The sequence below is a fragment of the Lolium rigidum genome, chromosome 7, assembly GCF_022539505.1.
Source record: "Lolium rigidum isolate FL_2022 chromosome 7, APGP_CSIRO_Lrig_0.1, whole genome shotgun sequence".
Classification (NCBI taxonomy): Eukaryota; Viridiplantae; Streptophyta; class Magnoliopsida; order Poales; family Poaceae; genus Lolium; species Lolium rigidum.
In genome coordinates, this window is record NC_061514.1 from 163,156,059 (window position 1) to 163,164,670 (window position 8,612).

Below are 8,612 nucleotides of genomic sequence, written 5' to 3' on the forward strand. Positions count from 1 at the left end.
AGAGGCTGGGACTATGCTCCTTGATAAAAAAAAAGATTCTTCTACATATACACTTAGACTCAATCATTCAATTACAGTTGCTGTGTTTACAGATGAATCAATAATGATTATACAACTACAGGGATAAATGGTTAAGACAATTCGCTAAAAATAAATCAAAGACAACAACTCAGGAACCTATAGCCTATCCAACATGTCCTGTATGGTGAGTCAGGCTGTCACACTACTACAGCTCCCCAACATGCCCTGTATAACTTACGACACCCTCCTCCTGGTACTGCGCCTCACCGAGCTTGTGTCGATCAACCTTCTAACGGACGAAGGCTGTGGGGTGGACAGCCCCACCGATTCCGGGATGTCTAAGTCAGCATTCGCCACCGAGCCAGGCATTTCGTGATGCTTCTGCATCAGGTCGTGCATCGGCTGGATTTCGATTCTGACTTTCTCCACCTGAAAAAGAATTTGAAGTTGGGCTCCTTGTATAAAATGCAATTACAAGCGGGCACCAGAAAAGTGTTTTCGGCGAAGCAAGGGCCAGCAAATTTGTCTGACTTCTACAAGACATGGGTGATCAACACGAGACTTCTCTACTTGATGCTTCAGTCCACAACACTGCCATACTAATACTGGAATATGAATGAAACTTAGCAGCAAAACGAGTTTAGGGTTTTCTTTAGCAATACAGAAACAGTGGCTCCACAGGAAATCCTTCTTGTTGATAACTACATTGAACAAATTGTAGGCTTCAAGAGATGAGCTGATATCGCTTCTATGCATTAAGCCTCCAAATGTCGTGTAGGTCTATTCCAATATTTAATGCACTAGTATCATTGATTAGTACTACTCTTACAGTAGAACAAAGCAGTATACCTTGTAACTGCATGCTTAGTGACAACACTTGATCAGATTGTGCACAGATAGTATGTTGGTTTTATGACTTGCACTACCTCCGTTCTAAGATAAGTGTCACAACTTTGTCTAGATGCAGATGTATCTAGACGTACTTTAATGTGTAGATTCATCCGTATCTAAAAAAAGATGCGACACTTATTTTGAAACACAGGGAGTGTGTTTTAGAGGTATCTGTATACCTCTTACTTATCTCATGCAAAACAATGGAACTACCTTGTATGGTCTTTAGAGCAATAAAAAGAAGTGTGGCAAGCAGAAACAGTGGCTCTACAGGAAATCCTTCTTGCTGAGAACTACAGTGAACAAATTGTAGGCTTCAAGACTCAAGAGATGAGCTGCTATAGCTTCTACGCATTAAATCTCCATACGAGGTGTAGGTCTATTCCAATATTTAATGCACTAGTAGCACAGATTAGTACTACTCTTTCACTAGAACAAAGCAGTATACCTTGCAAGTACATGCTTATTCACTATATGTGACAACACTAGGCCAGATTGTGTGTTTTAGAGGTGTTATGTTCATCTTGGAGGCTTGGACTGGTAGTTGTATACCTCTTATCTAATGCAAAATATTTTGTGTGCTCTTCAGAGCAATAAAAAGAAGTATGGCAAGCATACTGCAAATCTCCACTTTCTTTATGTGTCACATGCCACACACCCACACCTGGTTTAGTCTAGATGAACTTGGGGCCTAAGACCTCTGATATGGATTTTCTACCGAGATAAAAGATAAAATGAACTGCAAGTAAATGTAACTCTGCAAATTGCAAATGTTCACTTCAGAGCTGTTGTACCATACCAGCTCCTGGTGGAAAGGGTGAGAACGAGCTTCAGTCAGTCTTTTCTGCAGATCAATTTCTTTCTTACTTGCATACCCGGAGTTTTCCAGTTCATTTCCCCTCTCTTCTAATTCTCGATATAACTCTGAAATAAGACATCAGTTAACGTCAAACTTTCACAATTTGCAGTCGCGACATGCCATGCAAATGAAGAAATTAAATAACCAGCATATGTAAGGAAACGACACCATAGTACAAGTGATAAACAAAATCAATGTAGCCTCATAGCATACCTGTAAATATTGATAAGATCCAGATTTGCGTTGGAATGTCATACAGTGTCTTCGCTAATGTGAACGATGACTTCAAGATCTCTTTGGCCTGACCAGTGTCATGCAGCTGAAGTGCTAATGTACCAAGTATTGTTAAATACTGAGAAACCAATTGGATGTTACCCAACTGTTGGTGTGCTATTTTCAAACCACTTGCAAGGCGAGTCCTACATTAGATAAAAACATTAATATTGACAGCATATCAACAAAATATTTGTGAGCTTGTGAAGAGTTCGCTTGACACATAAAAGAGGACATGGGATGTAGCAGACACCCATGAGAAACAAATAATGCAAAACATTAGCTAGAATGGAGATGCAACTTTTCCTTTTCAGGGCTTACATGTGCAAGACATTGCCGTTTGCATTCATTATACTCATTCACTAGTGACTAGCATAGTCCTTACCGTGCTTCTTGTGGATTCTGCTGTCTCATAAGTAAAAGCCCATGAAAAAAAATGATACATGTCTTCTCTAGTGACTAGCATAATCCTTACCGTGCTTCTTGTGGATTCTGCTGTCTCATAAGTAAAAGCCCATAAACAAAAATGATACATGTCTTCTCTCGCACACCAACAAATGAGTCCATGGTTCTGTAAGCAGGACCAATCAATTCTAGTGCCTAAACAATGAAAAGAGGTAAAGCAATGTTTAGTCTTGATAGACGGCTTGAGACAAAAAAAAAAAAAAAAAAACAAGTACACAAGATTGATACCTCTGAAGATGATTCCGCATCCCCCTTACAGATGTAGGAGACTGCTGCATAAACTTGGCACATAGATTGCATTGATTTGTTCTCTGTCAGCTGAAATCATTTCATTTACTTGATTAGAAAAAGCCAGGAAGGCTTGCAACAAAACATAAGCAGACTTAAATGGCCTAATATATCAAGATTTGTATCTTCCAAATACATGCTTTTTAGATCACTGGTCACATGATGCACAGTTGGAGGTCCAGTGTGCAGAAATTGATGTGTTTGGCAGCATACAAGAGAAGACTAGGAAGTCATGGCAGAGAGGCGCTTATCCAAAGCAAAATATGGTGGAGTGGGATCCCGAGAGGAGGAAATACCTTTAATGCCTCAAGGAAGTGGAAAGCAGCCTCATCAAAGCAGCCAACAGAATGCGCATATTGTCCCCTTAGCATTTCAATTGTGGTTTCACTGCCTTGCAGAATCGTTGGGAAACGAGTCAACCAGTTTTTCATCTGCGCTAAAGCCTACAGGGAAAAAAAGGCAAATTAATAAGCGTTAGCTAAAGAACCAGAAGATATGTAGATTTGATATTTGGAAACAAACATATGTGTCCTAATTTATGGCCCTACACCAGACAAGATGTGCTTATATCAAAGGCTGTAATCTATATATATCAGCCCAGCGTATCATGAGATATATTGCCTGCAGCAGACAAATTGGAACAGGTGATCTCATAAGTGATTTATTAAGCATGGTTGCAGCATTAAGCAGTCTTCCAACATATATTGGTAAAACATGAATATGTTGGTTGATTTACCTCCAGGGCTTCAACAAATTCTGATCTTGTGAGTTCTACAGCAACACTGTTTTCAAGGAACTGAAGCAAAAGCGTTAAGTACAGACCAGCCGTCCATATCGCGGAGTGTTCCAAATTTTCCTCTGCATAGCATCATAAACACTATATAAGATTAAGGTAAAAGGAGGACAATACTATAACAACTTAGTTCTCAATTGGTGAAGATAAGTTTTTTCTGTCAAGCACAAAAGATCTGAGGGAATTCTTTATATAACAGTGAGCAGGTCCCCCGGTCCCTGATCTGCCATTAAACAAAAGCATGTCTCTTATATGCCACTACTGTAGCAAAACCTTCTGGTCCATAACACAGTTTGACCAAATTCCATCAGTCGAACCCTTATGGGACTGCACAAAGACCATTCTGCTACCACCATCTGTATTCTTCTTCCTTCTTGTGAGTTACTCAAATGGGAGCAGAGCTATAGATGTAGCGATCCTAAACTCATCTCCTTGCCTTCTTTTTCCACTTCATTCAAACAGACGAGCATGGAGAACGCAACAATCAATGGTTCTCGATGAGTTGATCATATGGTGATGGGTAAAAAAAAATTGGTCATCCAGAAATGGAGCTCGGGATGTGTGGTACCAACTTCCGTGGAAGAGCAAAAGAAAAAAATAGTCAGGTGGTTGTGCAGGAGACCACAATAAGAAACACTCTGAACAACAATAAGGAAAAGTCCAGTGGTGGTGACGAGGATTTAGCCTCGGATGAAGGAGCCGCTAAAGGCACTAGCATGCTCACTTTGTCAAGGGAAATAATTTTAGTAAATGGTGGCACGAGATGAAAGGTGTGATATAAATCTGCATGGGAAAACATGGGCGAGGCTGCATGGGCTGAAGATGTATTAAAGCCACGTTGGTGATGGTGAAGTGATCATGGCAGGTACATCCGCCATGGCACGTCAGCATGGACAGACCCTGGGGAGCTCCAGCTTGCCCTTCTTGACAGCTGGTAAGCGATTCTAGCTAGGCCAATGCTTAGGTGTCAGGAAAGAGAACTCATGTAGGAATGTGGCGCCCGCGGCCATCAATTTGGGTGGTCTTGGTGCAATTGAGCGTGCAGTTATAGCGTGGTATGGATTTTGTGCTTCAACGGGAGCCTAGTAGAGCGAAGACAGAACAAGAGTAGGAGAGTGGAGGCAGAAGATGAGGATAAAGAGTAAAAAAGGTATTGTCGAGAAATCAACCTGAGAAATTTGACAGAAGCAGTATGCCAAAAACTGGTAAGGTTTTGTTACAGTGGTGGGCTGGTGGCATACAATGGAAAGGTCATTATTTATCGGCAGACGAAGAAAATATTAATTGGGATATTGATTTTTGCATAGAATGAATTTGAAACAAAGAAGCCCAATGGATTAAAGAAATGTCTGTATGAAGTAGTTGATGCTTTTATTCAAAATTAGTGGTATGACTGATATAGATGATCTATTTGGCAGTGGCAAATATTGAAATAAGATCTAGGGGTGTATATTTCCATTTTATTAAAATGAAACACAAGAAAGAACAATGAAAAAAAAAAGATAAGCACGCGAGAAGGGGCTAAAAGTTCTCAATTAACCAACTCTTCATAGGATTGCTACACTGGAGCCCCAGCAGGACTATCTTCATTCTTCCATACCCAGCACACAGAACAAGAATCAACTGTGACAACTGGCAGGTTATATCATTTAACTCTGGCAACAACTCAACGCAGGTAAGAACGTTTTTAAATTGGAACTAAGGTTGTTCCTGAATGAAATGATTTTAAGAATTAACGCCATGATTTTGTAATGGTTGCTTAGAAGATCAAGGATGAAGGAGATAGATGGAAAGAAACAAGGTCTAGGACTGTGTTGTTTGAGCCACTGAAAGAGCAGTCTCCTAGTTGTGTTGTTTTCTGGATTGTTGCTTGACTTTGGGGAGTCTCATCTCGCTGTTTTGGTGCAGACTTTGCTTTTCCTGCTTACTGAAAAGATATGGAAAGCCTTTGCATAGTTGCTAGAAAAAAAAGAGCTTATGTCACTTAGCCAGATGAAGTAAAAATATGTGTGGAAGCCAAGGACCATGCATCAGTGAGAGGTCTACCATATGGTAGTACAGATGTAGCTATAACATATGGTAACAGGTTTTCGTAGAAAATAATTGAAGTTCTTATATTTACCTGTCACGCCATCCACGATCCCAAGCTTCGATAGTTCCTCTGTAAAACATTGGTAATGCCCAGTAAGTACCACTAATTTTTACTTATAAATATACAAGTTTTTACATATTTTAGCTTTTACACACACATGATAAACATATCAGATCCTAAAGTAGATCATGTTTATAATATCCAATATAAAAATGCATGTTCAAATAATGTGTGTAAAGCTACTATTAGCTTATGGATGTTGACATGCATCAATGCATATGCTTCCCATAGTTACTCAACAAACATTACATCCCAGTATCATAGTCAATGTACTCCCTTACAATTTCCAGTGATGGACTGAAGTGTTCCAAGTTGCATGAATCATACCAGGACAACGAATGTGGTACGCATGGATTTATTGTGATTTTGGACATTGTGGTGCTGATCGGTTGAAAATAATCAAAATATACAAGATCACGCGGCTATAGTTTCAAAAGGTCCAAACAAGCTCAGAGCTCTGTTGTCAAATGAATACGGTCAGCCCGTAAAAGGTACAGCAAGATTTCCTTATTTTGTGGAGCACCTGTTCAATAAAACCTAATGGTGTAGTTTGCTACGGCTGGGCTATACCACCACAATAGTACCTAGATCAGTCATTCTACAAAGTTACTAAATTTGTATTTAAAATAAATTCACATTTCCCATCATCTTTGGTCTTTCCACTAACTACATCATGTATCTCAAACCCAGCATGTATCAACATGGCCGCTCCTTTTTATACATGCCTCTCCCTTTATGTTGAAGCGTTGACATAGCCACCTTCATGGAGTTGTGAAAGTAAACGGGCAGAAGTGAAAGTAATCAACTGTTTTCCACGGGAGATGTGAAAGTAAATGGGCAGAAGTGGAGAAGGTTATCTGGCTCACAAGGAAAAATAGCCGGTAAAAAAAGGGGAACCCCTTTTAGTCCAAAACAAGTAGATGTGACATTAGTAGCAGTTAATTATATCAAATATTCAAATTAAAAAAACATGCAAACACTCTGCACATAAACCCTAGCGGGTGAGAATACAAATTTTAGCCCTCACTATATAAACCATTGGGTTCAATAAGCACATCCCACCTACTACCTCTGTACTGTTTTAATCGACGCGGTGCACACCATGCGGTAGAACATTTATGCGTCGATTAAATAGGAACGGAGGGAGTACAAGGCAAGATACACATCAGTACCCCTCAAGGACTATGACCTAGTAAAAATAGCTACTATTTCATACCCATGGTTGTAAATTAGCTGTGCATACTATGTTGAATCATATATATAACCAATGTCTAGTTAGGTACAAGGAAGCATGCCATCCTTACACACAATACTTGATATAATAAGTTAGCATTGAGCAGAACATACCATGGATGATCTGCAGTCCTGACTGTATTCTCTTTCCGCATTCCCTAAAAATGCCTTTTGGGCGACTGACCATTACGACCATGAGATCCACGAGCACAAACACGGCAGTCCGTGGGAGCCATTCCCCATGCATCGGCGGTGGCGCCAACAGCAACTTATCCCCGTAATCCAACACATCATTCAATGCGTCATAGCCGCACAAGGCTCGCAGCTGGTCTTTCAGCTGCCCCTGCTTATGCAGCAGCGCCGCCCTCTCCCTCTCCTTCAACACGGGCTGTGCTAGCGATCTCTCCACTGCACTAAGCTCAGTACCAAGCTCTTTAATACGCTGGCCCCTCTGCATCTCGCTCTTGACAGCCGTGTCCAGCCTCTCCACGTGCTTGGAGGCAGCCTTGTAGTCGCAGACCCTCAGCAGGTAGAAGGTCTGCAGCAGCTCCGTGTAGAAGAAGAGTCCTACCCAGTGCTCCTTCTGTGTGGAATCGGCGGAAGACACATATCAAAAACACGAACTTTACTTCCCGATGTAACTGACGGAATCAAAAAACAGGAATTTTACTTGCATCCCGCTGCAAAATATATGACGGGATGAAAATGAAGAGTGAACTGAGTTTACCTCTTGGTCCGTGAGCGCATCCCATAGGTCGGAGACGCGTGCGGCGGCATCCGCAACGGCGGTGCTGTCCTCCCAGCAGAGTAAATGGGCGTGGAGAGTGTTAGCAGCAAAGAAGAGGTCAAGCTGGGGGCTTTCGAGCTCGGTAGCGGCGGCGGCTCCCTCGGACAGGGCGGAGAGGGCAGACGCGGCGTCACCTTCGGCGGCGAACGCGGAGGCGAGCTGCGCCTGGAAGTTGCTGGTCCAGAGGAGGGACGGCTCGGCGGGGAGGAGGCCGGACGCGGATGCGGAGGCGAGGAGGGCGAGGCCGCGGCGGAGCACGTGCTTCTGCGACGGGACGGCGCCGAGGAGGCCGTAGACGCTGGCGAGGAGGGAGTGCGCGAGCAGCTTGAGGCGCGGCGGCGCGGAGGGGAGCGGGTTGAGGACGAGCAGCGCGCGCTCGAGATGGGCCTTGGCGGTGGCGAGCCCCTTGGAGCGCGCGAGCAGCAGGCCGGCGAGGCGCAGGCGCGCGCGGGCCTCGGCGAGCGGGAGCAGCGAGGCGGCGTGCGCCGGGCTGAGCGCCGCCTCCAGGCAGGCCGCCGCGGTGGAGAAGTCGCGGCGGCGCTCGGCCTCCTCCGCCAGCGCGAGGAGCCCGTCCGCCGCCGACATGGACGGCCCGGCGGCGGCCGACATGGCGGGGCGCGGCGACGGGGAGGGGTGACCTAGGGAGGGAACGGCATGGAGATTTGGGGAATGGGGAAGGAGGCGGGTGGGAAGCGTGGGCTGGAAGGAGGAAGAAAGGGATTCCGCCGCCGCCGATTTCAACGCGCTCGTGTTTGGGTTTGTGTTTGTGAACTTGCCCTCGGTCGCTGTTGGCGTCGCCAACGGGGAAATGGTTCGGCTCTGCTTCCGCTGGCTGGAACACGCGACGCTG

The 8,612-nt window shown here is 44.0% G+C and overlaps 1 protein-coding gene across 1 annotated transcript; it reads right to left on the minus strand.

Moving 5' to 3' along the window:
- Positions 1 to 255: 255 nt before the first annotated feature.
- On the minus strand, positions 256 to 8,371 carry LOC124672217 (sister chromatid cohesion protein SCC4-like). The gene is made up of 10 exons (XM_047208488.1): positions 7,703 to 8,371; positions 7,090 to 7,558; positions 5,713 to 5,751; positions 3,534 to 3,655; positions 3,094 to 3,240; positions 2,738 to 2,827; positions 2,520 to 2,644; positions 1,985 to 2,190; positions 1,712 to 1,836; positions 256 to 450 (listed from the first exon to the last, which is right to left on the minus strand). Exons 1-10 carry the CDS (start codon positions 8,369 to 8,371, stop codon positions 256 to 258), a joined length of 2,187 nt encoding a protein of 728 aa, XP_047064444.1.
- Positions 8,372 to 8,612: the final 241 nt, after the last annotated feature.

What these genes read in the sequence shown, in the direction of transcription:
- LOC124672217 (XM_047208488.1), bottom strand. Translation starts at nt 8,371, where the DNA reads ATGTCGGCCGCCGCCGGGCCGTCCATGTCGGCGGCGGACGGGCTCCTC. An exon ending in GATCGTGGATGGCGTGACAG is followed by an intron (nt 3,656 to 5,712) that starts GTAAATATAAGA and finishes GATGCTATGCAG; the next exon opens with AGGAAAATTTGGAACACTCC. An exon ending in ACTTCCTTGAGGCATTAAAG is followed by an intron (nt 2,828 to 3,093) that starts GTATTTCCTCCT and finishes AAATGATTTCAG; the next exon opens with CTGACAGAGAACAAATCAAT.